Raw genomic sequence first — 22,261 nt, 5'->3', positions numbered from 1 at the left:
TAGGTTCAACTACATATCAGTGCGGAATCCTAATCTACTTCTGAGCCCGGATCTCCACGCTAATCTTGAATCATCTCTCATCACCTGTCTGAGCCTAATCATGTCCCACCTGTTGTCATGCACACATACAAAACAAGACAACAGCCGGATAACTCCGATGAGAATTATATTCCCATTATAAACAATGTAAGCATGCATTTCATATAAACAAATATAAAAGCATGAAACACATATAAATAGCAGGTATCAAATCTGAAAAACATGAATCGATATAAAACTGTAAATCACACTCTAGACTCATCATCTCAGACTCGACTCATTTCTAATATAGGGATCCCGATCTGAATAAGAACGCAACGTTCTCCCATCTACTTTACCCCATCTAGATGGTGGTACGTTCTTAGTCCCAGACTTTGGCGGTCTATATTGAAGATCTGCAATAGGATTCGGTCTTCTCCTCAGTCTATCAATATATATCCAAAATTCCAGTGACTTGGCGGTTCTGCCAAAGACTAGGCGGATCTGCCCAACTCTAACTTATGCTTTACTATAAATCTATAGAGTAAGGATATCAATATCAAGCATTGCAAATATTAAGTGCAATAATCATTCAGTATGAGATTTTGGGAAACTCAAGTCAAATCTGACTGGAGTTGTGCAATCCTGAAATAACATTAATTTATACATTTCTCTTCTCGGTCTGACGAAGTTGAAGTCTCGAAGTCAAATCTGTCCATATCCAATCTGACATGACAATATCGAATAGACACAATATCAATATACAACTCATTCAAGATCTGTTCTGCGCAATACCCAATTCGAAACATAATCTGATCAATGTCAACGATATAATGATACAATCTATCAATAACAAATCTTATCAAATGTCAATCTGCTGATGTTTCAACGGCATAACCATATAATCTTGATAACCCCGTCAATCTCAACATCACAGATATAATACCACAACTCATAATCGGTATCAATACGAATCATAATCTTCAATAATAACATATAACAATCGCAATCTGAATAATCTCGATCATATCAATTCTAAGATCATATCAATTCTAAAATCATAACAATTATATAATCAGTCCGTTCTTCGATCTGACTTCAATTATATACTGATCAGTATACCCAGAACACAATATATCAATCAGATATCAATCCCAACACCTCATAAGCAATAACAACTTCTTTTCTCGGCAGCTCGTGCATATGCACGCACCATCGCCACGCATATGCGCGAGGTTCTCTGGACATCACATGGAACCACCGCACAGCTCGCGCATATGTGCGCCTTCCCTCAGCGCATATGCGCGAGGTTCTCTGGACATGGCATTTAAGCTACTGGACACCTCGCGCATATGCGCGCCCTCACTCCGCGCATATGCGCTGGGTCTTCTGCCCAATTCGAGCATGGCTCGCGCATCAAGTCGCGCATGTGCGTGAATGCACAACCCTCGCACATCTTCTGCGTCTTTTCTCATCTTTCTCGATCTAATCCGTTCCGTTAATATTTACCTTAATTAATCAATAAATCATTTCAGATTAATCTCGAATTACGGTAAATAAAATTTCGGGCCTTACATTTCTCCCCCCCTAAGATAAGATTTCGTCCCTGAAATCCCAGTCAATCAAATCAGGCATATAAGAAGAAATGTATAATAGAGATTAATCAGAAAACTCATTTGAATGAATAATTCTGAAATCTTAGTCTCACGTCACATTCTGTCTCTCAGGTAGATTCTTTGATACCTTGACGATCTTACGGTATTTTCAACAGTAGAATAGTCTTTATTCGGAATTATCTTTCTTCCACAGATCTCTGATTCCGATTAATCAACAGCTCCTAACAAATCAATATCAGTATCTGCTACCACATCTATTTATCCCAGTCCAGGATATATTCAATCTTCGGTCTCAAATACCAACAGTAGTCATCGTCCGACGTTGGCATATTAAATCTATCTATTTTGATCCAATTTCTTTATCATATCTCTGATCCTATCAGATTCAGTCTCAGGTATCTCCGAGATATTATTGACATACGAATGCAATCTACAGTTCTCACTGTACAATGCCTCAACTGAAGCTATCTCAATACTCATCTGATAGTTATCGTTTTACGATAATTCACAAAGCGACAATATATCGTGTTAACTAGTACTAAGATCTAGCACTACAGCTCTACAGATATCCTCCAATGTCTGGATAGTCTGCTCTAACTATCCTTCAGTCTGAGGATGATGTGTGAAAGATCTCATTGTATATTGTGCCAAAATTACAAACCAAATCAAAAATCACAGTCTGATATACATAACTTTGACATTCAGTTCACTCTGACCACTTCTATGACATTGATCTTTGTCATCTGGTCATGTTTGTACGTCATCTTGTACAAACTAACATATGCAGATTTTATCAATCTGTCAATCACAGTTCCATCACATTATCATCCTAGGAAGATTTCGATAGTTTTGTCACAAAATTTATAGAAATTTACTCCCATTTCTATTCAGACATATACAAACTTTGTAATAGATCTTCTGGTTTCTATCTTTCTGTTTTCATCTGTCGGCAATTTAGACATTTCAGTACAAATTCTGCCATATCTAATCTCATCTGTTTCTATCAAAACATTTTCTGTTATCAGGATGCATACTGAATCAATTGTTGCGCACTTCCGACAATATTTGTCCTTTCAAATTCAAAATATCTGGCACAAACAAGTCAGTTATTAACATACAATACAGTATTACTTACCTGATATTCTGATCGACACCCTGTTCTGACTATCGGTATCGAATTCTGTTGTGTAAATCTGAAATATTCGGCACAACAAGATGAGTATTCTCATACAGTATACTGTCACACACCTGTTATTCTGATCTACGTTCTGCTCTGATTATCAAAATCAAGTTCTGAACATTCTGATCAAATTTCTGAACTGTTTTAATTTTCAAATTTAGCTCTGATTCGGCTTGAACTATAAATAATCTCAACGGTTTACCACAATCTGTATCAACGCGGATTCAGAACAACAGTAATATCGGATCAAATTTAAAACATCAATCATCAATACTGATCTAGTAAATTCATCAAATTGCAATTTCTGACAATACTGTCGATTCTGACTAACCGATGACATCTTCACGTTGCCCAGATCAACTGCTATATCATCTTCAGATATAATGTCTGAGGCTTAATTAGATTCAACATAACAATCATATATAATAGCTTGCTAAACTCATGCATTACAAATTTCAACATTTCTGACATTCCTGACATTGCTATTGTTCTCAGCCACTGACTATAGCCTCAACGGTGTTAATATCAATCGGTATACTATCTTTAGATATCACATACCCTGAATGCAATCTATCTCAATCAGGATTCATATCTCACAGTTTCTGTGTACCACCACACAGTTCTCAGAATATTCAACATAATTTTCAACTGTGCGATTCAATCAATCACCCGCTGCGAATATATCAAAATATCATACATAAAACGAGTATAAAATCATCAAACTACTTCTAGATATAAGGTTCATCAACCCATATATAGAATTGAAGCACCTCCAAGAGAAACACTCAATCAGATGTTCTCGATTAGTACTCTTCTATCTGATCTTACAATTCTTTCAGTATTATTCCGTACAGATTTCTAGAAATAAGAACAATACCTGGCATCGAGTCAAGACTGAACTCAATCTCTCTGACATAAGGTAAACCCGGAATCTCATCTGGGAAGACTTTAACAACTCTCTTGTCACTTGGCAAATCAGCCAATGATAAGTTCGATTTCAGTACATCAACTGAATGCATAAGGAATTCCTCTGTTCCTTTCGAATATCATCGAATCATAAATAATACGGATATCAAAGGAATTCTAAATCTAGAATCCTTACCGTATAATGTTCATTCTTCGGCCATTTCAGGTCCGAATCTTATCATCTCTTGGAAATAATATATAATAGCTTTGTACTGGGTCAACATCTCACTACCGATAAGATAATCAAAATTAGACAACCCAAGTACTATATCATCTAACTCAATCTAACTATCTGTAACAATAGAGCATATAATGTCTAACAGATGTTAGTGATACAAAATCTCTCCTCAAAAGTGAATAGATAAATATTACGGAAGATACTGACTCAGTAATTAAAGCATGTATCAATGCAATTCATTCAATTGTAGTGCACTAGTATTTATCAATACATGTGCAGGATATTCACATAAAAAAAATTATACCTGCAACTACATCTTCTGGTGTAAGGCAACATTCTGGCCTACTGTCTAGGAGGCTGGAAAGAGTGAATAATAGATCGTCTCTCAGTCTGAGTCACTGATCCAGATGATTCTGCTTCCTGAAATCTTCGGAAACCCCTCTGAGGACAGACTTTACCAAAGTGACCTGGCTGTCGACAAACGTGGCAACTACCAAACACACCTCGGCATTGTTCTGTGGGATGTCTTCCTCCACAGGTTCTACAATAAACTCCGGTATAACTCTGGCCAGTATTACTAGAGCTAGATGAGCTGCTTCCTACTTTCTTAAACTGTTTCTTTCGAGCTTTCAACTGTTCTCTCTTACCACTACTACTACCACCAATCTCCAATCTCGGAGGCAGTTGCTGTGGTCTTGGTGATGGAAGAACATACGAAGCTCCCTTCTATCTCATCAGAATTGCTTCTGCTCTTTTGGCTCTGTTCAGTGCATCAGTCAAGTTATTTGGTCTTTCCACATCTACCAATATAAGGATATCAGGGTTCAGCCCATTGAGAAACTGATCAACAATAGCTTCATCATTCCTAGCCACGTGAGGAGCAAAATGTAGCAAGGTAGAGAACTTGGCCAAATATTCGTCAATATTCAACTGCCCCTGTCTCAGATTTGTAAACTCTGCACCCTTATCTTGTCTGTAGGATACTGTAAAAAATCTTTGATAGAATTCAGTTTTAAAGATCTTCCATGTAATACGCTGTTCTAAGGCTTCCTTGATTACGAGTCACCAACTCTTTGCAATTTCGTGTAACTGGTGTCCAATCAATTTAACTCTACATTCATCTGTTCATTCAAGGAAATCAAACAGCATTTTATATCTTCTAACCAATTCTCACAATCATCAGGCGTCTCTGTACCCTTCAGAATCGGTGGTTGAAACGACTGAAACCTCTTCAACATTATTTCCATCGGAGTTTCTGACACATCCATCTGACTAGTCAAAGTATTTCCTCGTTCTGGAATTCTTCGGGGAGGTATATCTGATGATCACAAGAGTTAGCAATCACATGAGACAAATCTGTTTCAGTCCCTTTCTGATCAGCTTACCTCTGATCAAGAATCGGTACTGATTCAGTCTCAATATTACACATTACCAAATCAACTCAGATATTCAGGTAACATGTATCTTCAAAAACAGAAAAAACATACTACAACATTAGCATATACAATGTAATTCAACATTATAATCGATCACATGCTAGCAATCATATGCAATGAAAGAAAACTCATTCTACCATGCTTACTAGCTTCTATCTCAGTCTCAAGAACCTACAGTTCTAGACCTAATGCTCTGATACCACCTGCTGTGGGGATCCGGACGCTAATCATATTCTTAATCGTTATTAATACCAAATGAAACAATTAAGTAATGTGGGACATAAATTTATTTTTTTTAGAATACAAATGCGGAAACGTAATGTAAATCAATCTGATATACATGTTAAACATAAACGTACAAGTCTTGTACTGTCTATAAAAATCCACTAGGTTCAACTAGATATCAGTGCTAAATCCTAATCTACTTCTGATCCCGGATCTCCACGATAATCTTGAATCATCTCTCATCCCCTGTCTGAGCCTAATCCTGTCCCACCTGTTTTCATGCACACATACAAAACAAGACAACAGCCGGATAACTCCGGTGAGAATTATATTCCCAGTATAAACAATGTAAGCATGCATTTCATATAAACAGATATAAAATCATGAAACACATATCAATAGCATGTATCAAATCTGAAAAACATGAATCGATATAAAACTGTAAATCACACTCTAGACTCATCATCTCAGACTCGACTCATTTCTAATCTAGGGATCCCGATCTGAATAAGAACGCAACGTTCTCCCATCTACTTTACCCCAGCTAGATGGTGGTACGTTCTTAGTCCCATACTTTGGCGGTCTATATTGAAGATCTGCAATAAGAGTCGGTCTTCTCCTCAGTCTATCAATATATATCCAAAAGTTCAGTGACTTGGCGGTTCTGCCATGGCAGTTCTGCAAAAGACTAGACGGATCTGCCCAACTCTAACTTATGCTTTACTATAAATCTATAGAGTAAGCATATCAATATCAAGCATTGCAAATATTTAGTGCAATAATTATTCACTATGTGATTTTGGGAAACTCAAGTCAAATCTGACTGGATTTGAGCAATCCCGAATCAACGTTGATTTATACCTTTCTCTTCTCGTTCTGACGAAGTTGAAGTCTCGAAGTCAAATCTGTCCATATCCAATATGACATGACAATATCGAATAGACACAATATCAATATACAACTCATTCAAGATCTGTTCTGAGCAATACCCAATTCGAAACATAATCTGATCAATGTCAACGATATAATGATACAATCTATCAATAACAAATCTTATCAAATGTCAATCTGCTGATGTTTCAACGGCATAACCATACAATCATGATAACCCCGTCAATCTCAACATCACAGATATAATACCACAACTCATAATCGGTATCAATACGTATCATAATCTTCAATAATAACAGATAACAATCGCAATCTGTATAATCTCGGTTATATCAATTCTAAAATCATAACAGTTATATAATCAGTCCGTTCTTCGATCTGACTTCAATTATATACTGATCAGTATACCTAGAACACAATATATCAATCAGATATCAATCCCAACACCTCATAATCAATAACAACACAAATCTGATCTCAATTCAATCTAATCACAATCAAATCAACTTTGAAAATTCATAATAATTTCATATGGTATCTGTTCTTTGATTAGGTTTCGATTATGCGATGTCTGATATCGCAAGAGCAACATATATCAATCATATCTGATTATGGCAATGTCATAATTTCAAATCATATAAAAAACTTAATAAAATTACGTCCAGTTGAAGCTCTCGTCGATAGAAACACGGTGATGTACTCAGATTCAAAATCAGACGGGCGGATATCTCGCAACTCACAATTAAAAGCTTCGAAGGAATATAAAGCTTTTCCTCAGCCTTTTCTTTTCTTTCTTTCCTTCTGAATTATCAATTCAGTTTGTATGTATGTATGTATATATATATATATATATATATATATATATATATATATATAAAGGTCGCATGGTTATGGGCAAGTGGCTCCATTTTGTTCTGCATGTCGCGCGCATATGCGCGCCCAAGGCCCGCGCATATGTGCTGAGTGTTTTATCCAACACTTCTTTTCTCTGCAGCTCGTGCATATGCACGCACCATCGCCGCGCATATGCGTGAGGTTCTCTGGACATCACATAGAACCACCGCACAACTCGCACATATGCGCGCCTTCCCTCGGCGCATATGCGCGAGGTTCTCTGGACATGGAATTTAAGCTACTGGACACCTCGCGCATATGCGCGCCCTCACTCCACGCATATTGTAATGCCCTAGATTGTATATGAATAGAAAGAGATTGAGAAATGTAATGCCTAAGATTCTTGTAGATAGTTGAATAAGAAACGCAAGAACAGACGGGGCGAAAACGATGCGATAAAATATGAAATTTTAGTTGTGCAAGATCGCACCCGCAGTCTGGCAAGCACCGCACCCACGGTGCAATGGGCAGAAAATGATTGAATTCCCGTAGCCACACCGCACCCGCGGTATTTACATGACCGCACCCGCGGTCATCACTTGTGAAAAATTAAAATTTCTGCCGAAGCCATGGCGCACCCGCGCTCCTAGTGTGACCGCACCCGCGGTGCTGCGTGTTACGAAAAGACGAAGCCATGTGTTATAAATCATGCAAAGTATATATAGAGCTGGCTTCATTTCCTTCTTGCTCAGATGACACAGCCGAGAGAAGGAGAGAAAAGGGAAACTTAAGGAAGAAGGAGAGTTCTTGCTCTTGAATTTAGATATCTCACGATTTAGCCATCCAAATCATAATCCGAGTTAAGAATTGTGTTCCTTGCTTTGAAAGCTACAAAGTGATGTAAGTTTTGTTCAGTTCTATCATGTTTCAAGAATTTCATGTAAGGGAAATGCTATTATGATTGTATTTAGTTGTTCTAGTGAAGATTATGAGTTTATAATCGTAAACGGAACGAAGAAATGATATCATATGCAATTCTTATGAATTTCAGTATGTTTGATGAATAGTTGGGGCAGAATTATTGTGTTTTAGATTGATATTGTAATGGTTATGAGTTGAGGATGGTATATGTTGTTATCTGTTGAGATTTGGATTGACCGGTATTAAGAATATACGTCGTTATGCCGTCAAATTGTATCGAGATCACGTAGTGACTTGGATATGTGTTGATTAGATAAGAGATTGATAGATTTTGTATCAACATTTCCATTTCAGATTCGTATTGTCAACCGTGACAGCAACTGTGCGACGAAAGGTATAGTACATGTTTTGTTTGGGGAATCACGACTCAAATGAGCTCACATTTGAGTTTCCCAACCAAAATCACATACTTATTTTATTGTTTATATCTAGATATGATTATGATTGTTTATAGATTTGTTTATAGAACTTGTATACAAATCTTACTATGCTTTGTTTACAGATCATGTGGCATTGCATTAGAATGATTATGCTTGTTTACAGATTTCGTATTCATGCATTAAGATAGGACAGTCTGGAGATCAGGCAGACTTCTAGATGTTCGGCGATATCTCAGCTTAGGGGAAGATCACCGCCCCTTTGTAGACGTGGATACAGATCAGGCCGAAGTCTAGGAATAAGACGTACAGCACCTCGATTGGTAGGGTAGGTGACAGCCAATGACGTCTTATTCACAACGGGATCCCTAGAGTTCTAGTCGAGTCGAGTCTAGACATGATTAGATTCGCATTGCATGATTTTATATGAATGATATTCATATTAGCATGTTTCATGTGTTTAGATTGATTTAATGCATGTATACATGTTTATACTGGGATTTGTTCTCACCGGTTTTCCGGCTGTTGTTATGTCTGTATGTGTGCATAACAACAGGTGGGGCAGGATCTGGGTCGAGACATAGATGATCGTGTTAGCGTGGAGATCACGGGCGTAGCAGATGGACCAGTAGTTGTCTTTTATTATGTACTGTCTTTTAATACTGGTTAGTTGAGGACATATAGAATAAGACATGTATTGTGTTTTTATGTTGTAAATTTAATAAAGAACTTATGCTTGTTTAATTACATTTGATTAAATGTAAAAGCGAAAAATTTGACCCACATTTTAGAATAACGATCCATTTAATCCCAAGAAAAAGAATTAGAGCCCGGGTCACCACAACAGGTGGTATCAGAGCAAGGTTCCTTTAGACTAAGATAGGATAGAATGAGCGGGGTAGATCGAGTCTTCTCCCTTGCTTATGATGTGCTAGCATGATTATTGCTTTCCTTATTACATGTTGTTGTTATTTGATTTCGTTCAGCCTGTGATTGACTGAATCAGAACCGATTCTAGATCAGAGGTAACTGACTAGAGGAGGGCTGAGACGGTTGTATATTTGGTATACTAATCAGTTGGATTATTAGATACATGCCTCCTAGAAGAGCAGCCGTACCTCTACGACCCACAGCACCAGAACAGGGGAGCACATCCGGAGATCCTATGGATGTTACGGCGACCCCTACGGAGACGTTGTTAAAGCGATTCCAATCCTTTCGACCTCCCACATTAAAAGGTACCGAGAATGCCATCGAGTGCGAAAGTTGGCTTGAGGACATTGAAATGTTATTCGAGTCTTTGGAGTATGGTGACGAGAAAAGAATAAAGCTTATTGGCCATCAACTCCAGGACATAGCCAAGAACTGGTGGTTGAACATGAGAAGAGCACTAGAGCAACGTGGTACAGAAATTACATGGAAAGTGTTCAAGACGGAGTTCTATCTGCGTTTCTTTCCTGTATCCTACCGTAAAGATAAAGGCGCTGAATTTGCAAACTTGAGGCAAGGGCAACTGAATATTGAAGAGTATGTTGCTTAATTTTCGTCTTTCCTTCGTTTTGCACCTCACGTTGCAGGGAATGACGAGGCCATGGCGGATCAATTTATCAATGGCTTAAATCCGGACATCTTTACGTTGGTAAACACGGGGAGACCGAATAATTTCGCAGATGCGTTAAATCGGGCCAAAGGAGCGGAAGTAGGGTTGATAAGACACCGGAGTGCTCCATATGTTGCTCCTGCGCCAAGACCACCACAACCTTCAATGCAATCTCCTCCTCCAAGATTTGATAGTGGCGGTAGTAGCAGTGGCAGAAAGGAACAGCTGAAGGCGAAGGGGAAACAGTTTAAGCGACCTGGGAGCAGTTCGTCCAGCTCCAGCGGATCAAGACAGACTGGTTTTGATCAAAGTTCAAGGACTTCAGGTGTCTACTGCAATTCTTGTGGAGGTAGGCATGCGACTGAACAATGCCAAGGAGTTACAGGCCGATGTAACCTTTGTAGGCAACCGGGGCATTTTGCCAAAGTCTGCCCACAGAGGAGTGTACAGCCAGCCCAGAGTGGACGAGCATCCAGGCCAGTACCTCAGTTTGAGCGGCAGGCATCATCAGTTCACTCTTTTCAGCCTCCACCAACACCGACTCCAACCAGAGGCCGAGGTAGTCAGACGGTGAGTCAACCTCCGAGGCAACAGGCTCAAGTGTTTGCATTGACAGAAGAGCAAGCACAAGATGCACCAGATGATGTTATAGCAGGTAACTGCTTTCTTTATGGTTATCCTGCTTGTATCTTGATAGATACAGGTGCATCGCATACATTCATTTCGGAGCGATTTGCATTGTTGCATTCATTGCCTGTTGAGTCTTTGTTAGAGGTTGTATCTATTAATTCGCTGTTGGGAAGTGGATTGATATCTGTAACTACGGTTAAACATTGCATTCTACAGTTTGAGGGGCATGAGATTGACCTAGATTGTATAGTGTTGGGTCTAGCTGATTTTGATTGTATAGTCGGTATTGATATGCTAACGAAGTACAGAGCCACTGTAGATTGTTTCCATAAGATTGTCAGATTCAGACCCGAGATGACAGACGAGTGGAAATTCTACGGGAAGGGTTCCAGATCTCGGATTCCCTTGATTTCGGCTCTTACTATGAACAGATTGTTACAAAAAAGAGCAGATGGTTTCTTTATTTATGTTGTAGATATGCAGAAGTCGAGCCCGGCATTGACAGATTTGCCAGTAGTACGGGAATTTGCAGATATTTTTCCAGATGAGATCCCAGGATTACCTTCAGTGCGAGAGGTAGATTTTAGTATTGATCTTGTACCAGGTACCGTCCCTATTTCGAGAGCTCCGTATAGGATGGCACCCATCGAACTAAAAGAATTGAAAGCACAATTAGAAGATCTTCTAGCCAAGGGATATATCAGACCTAGTGTATCTCCTTGGGGCGCTCCGGTGCTGTTTGTGCGAAAGAAAGATGGTTCGATGCGATTGTGTATAGACTACCGGCAACTGAATAAGGCAGCGATCAAGAATAAATATCCATTGCCTAGAATTGACGATCTATTTGATCAGTTGCAGGGATCCTCTGTCTATTCTAAGATTGATTTACGTTCTGGGTATCATCAGCTCAGAGTTCGAGATGTAGATATACCGAAGACAGCATTTCGAACCAGGTATGGACATTACGAATTTATTGTCATGCCTTTTGGTTTAACCAATGCTCCTGCGGTATTTATGGGCTTGATGAATCAAGTGTTTCAGAGGTATTTAGATGATTTTGTGATCGTTTTCATAGATGATATTCTGGTGTATTCTAAGAACAGGAATGAGCATGCAGATCATCTCAGAATTGTGTTGCAGACACTAAGAAATGAGAGATTGTATGCAAAATTGTCAAAGTGTGAGTTTTGGCTGAATCGAGTTGTATTCTTGGGGCATATCATTTCTGGAGATGGTATTTCTGTTGATCCGAGTAAAGTGGAAGCTGTGATCAATTGGCCAAGACCGACTTCGGTACCGGAAATACGCAGTTTCATGGGTCTGGCAGGATACTACCGAAGATTTATTCAAGATTTCTCCAGTATTGCAAAGCCAATCACACAATTGACACAAAAGAATATGCCATTCGTTTGGTCAGAGGAGTGCGAGTCTAGCTTCCTAGAACTGAAGAAAAAGCTGATTAGTGCTCCAGTGTTGACGATACCTTCAGGTACGGGTGATTTCGTTGTATATTGCGATGCTTCTCACAGAGGTTTGGGATGTGTTCTTATGCAGCGAGGCCATGTGATCGCATACGCCTCGAGACATTTGAAGCCACATGAAGTTCGATACCCCATTCATGATCTGGAATTGGCGGCTATCGTATTTGCATTAAAGATTTGGTGTCATTATCTCTACGGCGAGAAATTTGAGATCTTTTCCGATCACAAGAGCCTAAAGTACCTATTCTCTCAATCAGAATTGAACATGAGGCAGCGTAGATGGCTTGATCTGTTAAAAGATTTTGATTGTGAAATCAAATATTATCCAGGAAAATCAAATGCTGCAGCGGACGCTTTGAGTCGAAAGGTTTGTTCTCTATCCTTGTCGACAATAGGTGTTACAAAGTTAGTTGAAAGTTGCTGTCTCTCTGGATTAGCATTTGATACAGATAGGAGGCCACTACGACTTGCTGCTATTCAAGTTGAGCCGGACTTGATCAGGAGGATCAAAGAAGCTCAACGAACCGATCAGAACGTGCAAAGATCGATTCAAATGGTCAGATCAGGACATATGTCAGAATATCAGGTACATGATCATGTGCTGTACGTGAATAACCGTCTTGTTGTACCAGATGTTGCCGAGTTGAAACAGCAGATTCTGTCAGAGGCACATTGTAGTCGGTTCAGTATTCATCCTGGTGGCAGGAAGATGTACAATGACTTGAAGACACACTTCTGGTGGAAACAGATGAAGTCAGATATTGCAGAATTCGTGTCTAAGTGTTTGAACTGCCAACAGGTAAAAGCTTAAAGGAAGAAGCCCGGAGGGTTACTTCAGAGTTTAGCCATTCCAGAATGGAAATGGGATCACATTTCCATGGATTTTGTGACGAAGTTACCTCGATCATCCAAGGGTTGCGATGCGATTTGGGTTATTATTGATAGATTGACCAAATCTGCTTGTTTCATTCCGTACAGAATGACGTATAGACAAGATCAAATGGCGGAGATATATGTATTCGAGAGGTAGTAAGATTGCATGGAGTGCCGAAATCTATCGTATCAGATCGTGATCCACGATTCACTTCTCACTTCTGGCACAGTTTACAGCAGGCTTTGGGTACGACATTACACCTGAGTACTGCTTACCATCCTCAGACAGACGGACAGTCAGAGCGGACTATCCAGACATTAGAGGATATGTTGAGAGCCGTTGTGCTAGATTTTGGCATTAGTTGGCAAGATTCCCTACCTCTTTGCGAATTTTCTTACAATAATAGCTATCAGACGAGTATCGAGATGGCACCATTTGAAGCTTTGTATGGCAAGAAGTGCAGGTCTCCGCTATATTGAGATGATGTCTCAGATGTACCAGAACTTGGGCCCGACATGATTCGTGACATGACTGAGAAGGTGAAAGTTATTCAAGAAAGAATGAAAACAGCACAGGATAGACAAGCGAAATACGCCAATGTCAGACGTAGACCGTTGGTATTCGAGCAAGGAGACAGAGTATTCTTGAAGATTTCTCCTTTTAGAGGCGTTGTAAGATTTGGCAAACGCGGGAAACTATCTCCTCGATACATTGGTCCTTACGAGATTCTTGAGAAGATTGGCGATCGAGCTTATCGACTTGCACTTCCTCCTTCTCTATCCGGAATACATGACGTGTTTCATGTATCAATGTTGCGAAGATATATGCCAGATATTTCTCATGTCATTCAACCCGACGAAGCTGAACTTGATCAGACTTTGAGCTATGTGGAACAACCGATACAGATTCTTGATCGGAAAGATAAGCAGCTCAGGACGAAGATTATTCCACTTGTGAAGGTTCAGTGGAGTCGTCATGGCGTCGAAGAAGCGACTTGGGAAACAGAAGCAGATATGCGCCAAAAACATCCCGAGTTATTTCAATAATGTAAGTATGTGTTTAGTTTTGATGTGATTACTTTTAGACTTGCATTGATAGAATGACATGCGATTTCGAGGACGAAATCATTTCTTAGAGGGGGAGAAATGTAATGCCCTAGATTGGATGTGAATAGAAAGAAATTGAGAAATGTAATGCCTAAGATTCTTGTAGATAGTTGAATACGAAACGCAAGAACAGACGGGGCGAAAACGATGCGATAAAATATGAAATTTTAGTTGTGCAAGACCGCACCCGCAGTCTGGCAAGCACCGCACCCGCGGTGTAATGGGCAGAAAATGAGTGAATTCCCGTAGCCACACTGCACCCGCGGTATTTACATGACCGCACCCGCGGTCATCACTTGTGAAAAATTAAAAGTTCTGCCGAAGCCATCGCACACCCGCGCTCCTAGTGTGACCGCACCCGCGGTGCTGCGTGTTACGAAAAGACGAAGCCATGTGTTATAAATCATGCAAAGAATATATAGAGCTGGCTTCATTTCCTTCTTGCTCAGATGACACAGCCGAGAGAAGGAGAGAAAAGGGAAACTTAAGGAAGAAGGAGAGTTCTTGCTCTTGAATTTAGATATCTCACGATTTAGCCATCCAAATCATAATCCGAGTTAAGAATTGTGTTCCTTGCTTTGAAAGCTACAAAGTGATGTAAGTTTTGTTCAGTTCTATCATGTTTCAAGAATTTCATGTAAGGGAAATGCTATTATGATTGTATTTAGTTGTTCTAGTGAAGATTATGAGTTTATAATTGTAAACGGAACGAAGAAATGATATCATATGCAATTCCTATGAATTTCAGTATGTTTGACGAATAGTTGGGGCAGAATTATTGTGTTTTAGATTGATATTGTAATGGTTATGAGTTGAGGATGGTATATGTTGTTATCTGTTGAGATTTGGATTGACCGGTATTAAGAATATACGTCGTTATGCCGTCAAATTGTATCGAGATCACGTAGTGACTTGGATATGTGTTGATTAGATAAGAGATTGATAGATTTTGTATCAACATTTCCATTTCAGATTCGTATTGTCAACCGTGACAGCAACTGTGCGACGAAAGGTATAGTACATGTTTTGTTTGGGGAATCACGACTCAAATGAGCTCACATTTGAGTTTCCCAACCAAAATCACATACTTATTTTATTGTTTATATCTAGATATGATTATGATTGTTTATAGATTTGTTTATAGAACTTGTATACAAATCTTACTATGCTTTGTTTACAGATCATGTGGCATTGCATTAGAATGATTATGCTTGTTTTCAGATTTCGTATTCATGCATTAAGATAGGACAGTCTGGAGATCAGGCAGACTTCTAGATGTTCGGCGATATCTCAGCTTAGGGGAAGATCACCGCCCCTTTGTAGACGTGGATACAGATCAGGCCGAAGTCTAGGAATAAGACATACAACACCTCGATTGGTAGGGTAGGTGACAGCCAGTGACGTCTTATTCACAACGGGATCCCTAGAGTTCTAGTCGAGTCGAGTCTAGACATGATTAGATTCGCATTGCATGATTTTATATGAATGATATTCATATAAGCATGTTTCATGTGTTTAGATTGATTTAATGCATGTATACATGTTTATACTGGGATTTGTTCTCACCGGTTTTCCGGCTGTTGTTATGTCTGTATGTGTGCATAACAACAGGTGGGGCAGGATCTGGGTCGAGACAGAGATGATCGTGTTAGCGTGGAGATCACGGGCGTAGCAGGTGGACCAATAGTTGTCTTTTATTATGTACTGTCTTTTAATACTGGTTAGTTGAGGACATACAGAATAAGACATGTATTGTGTTTGTATGTTGTAAATTTAATAAAGAACTTATGCTTGTTTAATTACATTTGATTAAATGTAAAAGCGAAAAATTTGACCCACATTTTAGAATAACGATCCATTTAATCCCAAGAAAAAGAATTAGAGCCCGGGTCACCACACATATGCGCGGGGTCTTCTGCCCAATTCGCGCATGGCTCGCACATCAAGTCGCTCATGTGCGCGAATGCACAACCCTCGCACATCTTTTGCGTCTTTTCTCATCTTTCTCGATCTAATCCATTCCGTCAATATTTACCTTAATTAATCAATAAATCATTTCAGATTAATCTCAAATTACGGTAAATAAAATTTCGTGCCTTACAGATCGTGTGTAATAAAGAAACTTAACTTGTTGTATGCTTTATATATTTTATTTAATAATGCTTTAATATTATAAGAATTTTTTTTATCAAAGTAGCATACATAATTGATCCAAATTAGTCCCAACGAACGATTAAGAAGATGATTAGCACCCGGGTCCCCACAACATGTGGTATCAGAGCTGTAGGTTCTGTAGACTGAGATAGAAGAGGGTGAGTGGGGTAGATTGAGTCTTTTTCCTTGCTTACTTATTGATACTAGCATGGGAATATTGTATTGTTATTATACTTATGTTCTATGCTTGCATGAAAGCATGTTTTGTTGCTTTGAAAGTACATGTTTGCTTGATTTATTTAATGGATTGAAATGTGTACTGATAAAGAATGAATCAGAACCGATTCTGGATCAGAAGTAAGATGATCAGAGGAGGACTGAGACTGATTTTATGTATGAGAAAACTAATCCTTTTGATAATCAGATATGCGTCCTCGAAGAGCAACAGTCAGAGCGCCAGAACAGGACAGTACATCTAATGACCTTATGGATGTGACAGCTACACCGATGGAAACCTTGTTGAAACGGTTTCAGTCATTCAGACCACCGACACTGAAAGGCACCGAGTATTCTGTTGATTGTGAAAGCTGGTTAGATGACATCGAGCTGTTGTTTGACTCCTTTGACTACACAGATGAACGAGGAGTTAAACTGATTGGGCATCAATTACAGGAAGTTGCAAAGAATTGGTTGATTACAACCAAGAGAGCGTTGGAACAGAGAGGTACAGAATTTACTTGGAAAGTGTTTAAAACTGAGTTTTATCAGCGTTTCTTTCCAGTGTCATACCGGAAGGAAAAGGGGGCAGAATTTTCAAACTTAAGGCAAGGGCAGTTGAACATTGAAGAATATGTTGCCAAATTCCCCACATTGCTACGTTTTGCTCCACATGTGGCAGAGAATGACGAAACTGTTGCTGATTAGTTTATCAACAGCTTAAATCCTGATATTTTTATTTGGTGAATATGGGACGACCAAACAACTTTGCTGACCCTTTGAACAGGGCGAAAGGTGCTGAAGCTAGATTAATTAAACAGCGAGGAGCGTCATATGCTGCTCAGACTTCGAGACCCCCACAGCTTACCGCAAAGTTTTCACAACCTCCTCCTAGATTCGAGAGTGGTGGTAGCAGCAGTGGTAAGAAAGATTGGTTGAAAGCCAGAGGCAAATAGTTCAAGAAATCTGGCAGTAGTTCATCCAGCTCCAGTGGCCCGAGACAGAGTGGTCCTAGCCAGAGTTACACCGGTTTGTATTGCACTACTTGCTGTGGAAGTCATCCCACAGAGCAGTGCCAAGGAGTGGTGGGTAGATGCAATGTCTGCAAACAACCGGGACATTTCGCTAGAGTTTGCCCAGAGAGAGGTGCACAACGATCTCAGAGTGTGGGATCATCTTGTTAGTAGCTCAAGCGGAGAGACAGACATCTTCTATACACTCTTTTCAGACCGCACCTGCACAGTCCCAGTCGAGGCCATAAGATGAGCCAACCTCAGAGAAAACAGGCCCGTGTGTTCGCATTGACTGAAGAACAGTCCCAGGACGCACCTGATGATGTTATTGCAGGTAACTATTTTCTCTGTGGTTACCCTAATTATGTATTGAAAGATACTAGTGCATCCCATACATTTATAGATGAATGATTTGCATTGATGCATGCCTTGCCTGTTGAGTCATTATCCACTGTAGTCTCGGTTTCTTCTCCTTTGGGGAGTGGTTCAATATCAGTGACTTCTGTTAGAAATTGTATGCTACAGTTCGAGGATAATGAGATTGAATTAGATTGCATTTTACTTGGGTTGTCTGATTTTGATTGTATTATCGGTATTGATATGTTGACCAAGTACAGAGCTACCGTAGAAAGTTTTCACAAGATTGTCAGATTCAGACCGGAAATGGCTGATGAGTGAAAATTCTATGGTAAGGGTTCCAGATCTCGGATTCCTTTGATATCGGTATTATCTATGATGCGATTATTACAGAAAGGAGCAGAAGGATTCCTGGTATATTCAGTAGATGTACTGAAATCGAGCCCTTCATTGGCAGATTTGCCAGTAGTGTGTGAGTTTGCCGACGTTTTTCCCGACGAGATTCCGGGATTGCCTCCAGGTCGAGAGATAGATTTCAGCATTGATCTCATACCAGGTACTGTTCCTATATCCAGAGCTCCGTACAGAATGGCGACAATTGAACTGAAAAAATTAAAGACTGAGTTCGAAGATATTTTGGTCAAGAGATACATCAGACCTAGCGTTCTCCTAGGGGCGCTCCGGTACTGTTTGTTAGAAAGAAAGAAGGTTCCATGAGGCTCTGTATAGATTATCGGCAACTGAACAAGGCTACTGTAAAGAATAAATATCTTTTGCCTCGAATAGATGATTTATTTGATCTGTTGCAGGGTTCTGCTGTCTATTCAAAGATCGATCTGAGATCTGGGTATCTTCAGCTGAGAGTTAGAGATTCTGACATATCGAAGACAACGTTCAGAACCAGGTATGGACATTATGAGTTTATTGTCATGCCGTTCGGTTTAACTAATGCTCCAGCTGTATTTATCGGTCTGATGAACCGTGTCTTTCAGAAGTATTTAGATGATTTCATGATTATATTTATCGATGATAATCTAATATATTCAAAGAATCTGATTGAGCATGCTGAGCATTTGAGAACTGTGTTGCGAATTTTAAGAGCTGAGCAATTATATGCTTAACTGTCGAAATGTGAGTTTTGGCTGAGACATGTTGTATTTCTGGGTCATATCATATCCGGAGATGGTATATCAGGTGATCCCAGCAAGGTTGAAGTAGTGATTTTGTGGCCGAGACCGACCTCCGTACCAGAGATCCGTAGTTTTATGGGTTTGGCCGGATACTATCGATGATTTATTAAATATTTCTCCAGTATTGCCAAGCCGATTACACAGCTGACTCAGAAGAATGCTCCGTTTGTTTGGTCTAAGGAATATGAGTACAGTTTCATTGAATTGAAGAAGAGATTGACCAGTGCACCGATACTGACTATCCCCTCAGGTATTGGTGATTTCATTGTTTATTGTGATGCTTCTCACAGAGGATTGGGTTGTGTGTTGATACAGTTGAAGACACACGAGACTCGCTACCCAATTCATGATCTTGAATTGGTAGCCATCGTCTTTGCATTGAAGATATGGCGACACTATCTATACGGTGAGAAGTTCGAGATTTATTCTGATCATAAAAGCCTGAAATATCTGTTTTCACAGTCTGAGTTGAATATGATACAGCGAAGATGGCTTGATTTATTAAAGGATTTCGATTGTGAAATCAAATAATATCCCGGAAAGTCCAATTCCGCAGCTGATGCATTAAGTCGTAAGGTATGTTCTTTATCCTTATCGACTATTGGTATTTCGAATTTGATAGAAGATTGTTGTTTATCTGGGTTAGTATTTGAGACAGATCGTAGATCATTGCAATTATATGATGTTCAAGTCGAACCAGAGCTGATATTGAAAATTAAAGAAACACAGAAAAATGATCAGAATATTCAGAAATCGATTGATATGGTCAAATCAGGGTATCAATCTGAATACCAGGTTCGTGATCTTGTGTTATATGTGAATAACCGTCTTGTGGTGCCATATGTTTCAGACTTGAAATGACAGGTTTTGACAGAAGCACATAGTAGTCGGTTTAGTATTCATCCTTGTGGCAAGTAGATGTACAATGATCTGAAGAAACGGTTTTTGTGGAAACAGATGAAGTCAGACATTGCAGAATTTGTGTCTAGATGTTTGAATTGCCAACAGGTGAAAGCAGAAAGGAAGAAACACGGGGGTTTATTACAGAGCTTGTCGATTCCAGAATGGAAATTGGATCACATTTCCATGGATTTCGTTACGAAACTACCACGTTTTTCCCGAGGCTGTGATGCGATTTGCGTCGTGATTGATAGATTGACCAAATCAGCTTGCTTTATTCCGTACAGAATGATGTACAGATATGATCAGATGGTAGAAATTTATGTCCGAGAGGTATTTCGATTGCATGGTGTGCCAAAGTCTATCGTATCAGATCATGATCCGCGATTTAATTCGCACTTCTGGCAGAGTTTACAGCAGGCTCTAGGTACGAAGTTACATGTGAGTACCGCATATCATCCACAGACAAACGGACAGTCAGAGCGGACAATCCAGACACTGGAGGATATGCTTAGAGTTGTAGTGCTAGATTTTGGCACTAGTTGGCAAGATTCATTACCTCTTTGTGAATTCTCGTATAACAATAGCTATCAGAAGAGCATAGAAATGGCACCATTTGAAGCGTTGTACGGCAAGAAGTGCAGATCTCCTCTGTATTGAGATGATATCTCTGAAATACCTGATATTGGACCTGATATGATTCGAGATATGACGGAAAAAGTGAAGCTAATTCAACAAAGAATGAATACGGCTCAAGATCGACAAGCCAAATATGCGAATATTCGACGTAGACCGTTAGAGTTTGAGCAGGGAGATAGAGTATTCTTGAAGATTTCTCCGTTTAAAAGTATTATCAGATTTGGCAAGAGAGAAAAGTTGTCTCCCCGTTATATCGGTCCGTATGAGATTTTTTAGAAACATGTGATCGTGCCTCTCGACTTTCCCTTCCGTATTCTCTATCCGGAATACATGATATTTTTCATGTATCAATGTTGCGGAAATATCTTCCTTATGATTCGCATATTATTCATCCAGATGAGGCAGAACTCGACAACACTCTGAGTTATATTGAAAAACCGATTCAGATTCTTGATCATAAGGAAAAACAGCTCAGAACGAAGACTATTCCTGAAAGTTCAGTGGAGTCGTCATGGCATTGAGGAAGCTGCCTGGGAGAATGAGTCAGACATGAGACAGAGATTTCCAGAGTTATTCCATTGATGTGAGTTTTCTGTGTAGTTTCTTCTGTTATACCATTTTATTGATAAGATTTGATTGCCTGTGATTTCGGGGACGAAATCGTATCTTAGAGGGGAGAAATGTAATGCGCGGGATTTTTTATCTGTTAATCAACGATTATTGATTTATGATTAGACATGATGATGAAGGGGCCAACCGAGACACGAAATGAGATTGCATATGTGAGGGTATGTGCGAGGATAGAACACCTCGCGCATATGCGCGACCAGGAGGCGCGCATATGCGCGAGATGGGCAGAAGACCTCGCGCATATGCGCGAAGTGAGTGATCGCATATGCGCGAGCTGTGCGGGAAGAATTGTGCGGAGACAGTAAGTCTCGCGCATATGCGCGAAAGTGGGGCGCGCATATGCGCGAGATGCTTAAGGGAAGACTGCCGAGACCAGTAGGTCTCCCGCATATGCGCCGGTTGATGTCGCGCATATGCGCGAGACGTGTTGTGTTAAGGTGAAGCCATTTGCCCCTCACCATGCATGATATATATATTTACAAACTTCATTTCTTCAGAAACGGCAGAAGGAAACAAGCAAGGGGCTATGGAGAATTTGTAGAGTCTTGATACTAGAATTTGAATTGTGGAAAATCCACCCGTTCAATTATCGATCCGAGCTCAGATTTGTGATTCTCTTGTCATCGGCTACGAAAGGACGTAAGTTTTATTGATTTCCAACATGATTCAGATTTTATATGTTGGAGAAATTGTGATATGCTTGAGAATATGTGTTCTTGAGTTTACGGTAAACGTATAATCGGAACGGATTGAGGAAAAGATACCGTCT

General features: G+C 39.7%; 1 protein-coding gene across 1 annotated transcript; it reads left to right on the top strand.

The window, feature by feature from the left end:
* Nucleotides 1-16,973: 16,973 nt before the first annotated feature.
* On the top strand, nucleotides 16,974-17,471 carry LOC140821662 (uncharacterized). Its single transcript, XM_073182197.1, has one exon. It carries the CDS (start codon nucleotides 16,974-16,976, stop codon nucleotides 17,469-17,471), a length of 498 nt encoding a protein of 165 aa, XP_073038298.1.
* The last annotated feature ends 4,790 nt before the right edge of the window (nucleotides 17,472-22,261 follow it).

Source organism: Primulina eburnea, unplaced genomic scaffold (genome assembly GCF_022965805.1).
Source record: "Primulina eburnea isolate SZY01 unplaced genomic scaffold, ASM2296580v1 ctg695, whole genome shotgun sequence".
Lineage (NCBI taxonomy): Eukaryota > Viridiplantae > Streptophyta > Magnoliopsida > Lamiales > Gesneriaceae > Primulina > Primulina eburnea.
The sequence above is the reverse complement of the archived record's forward strand: the minus strand, read 5'-3'. Positions and strand labels throughout refer to the sequence as shown.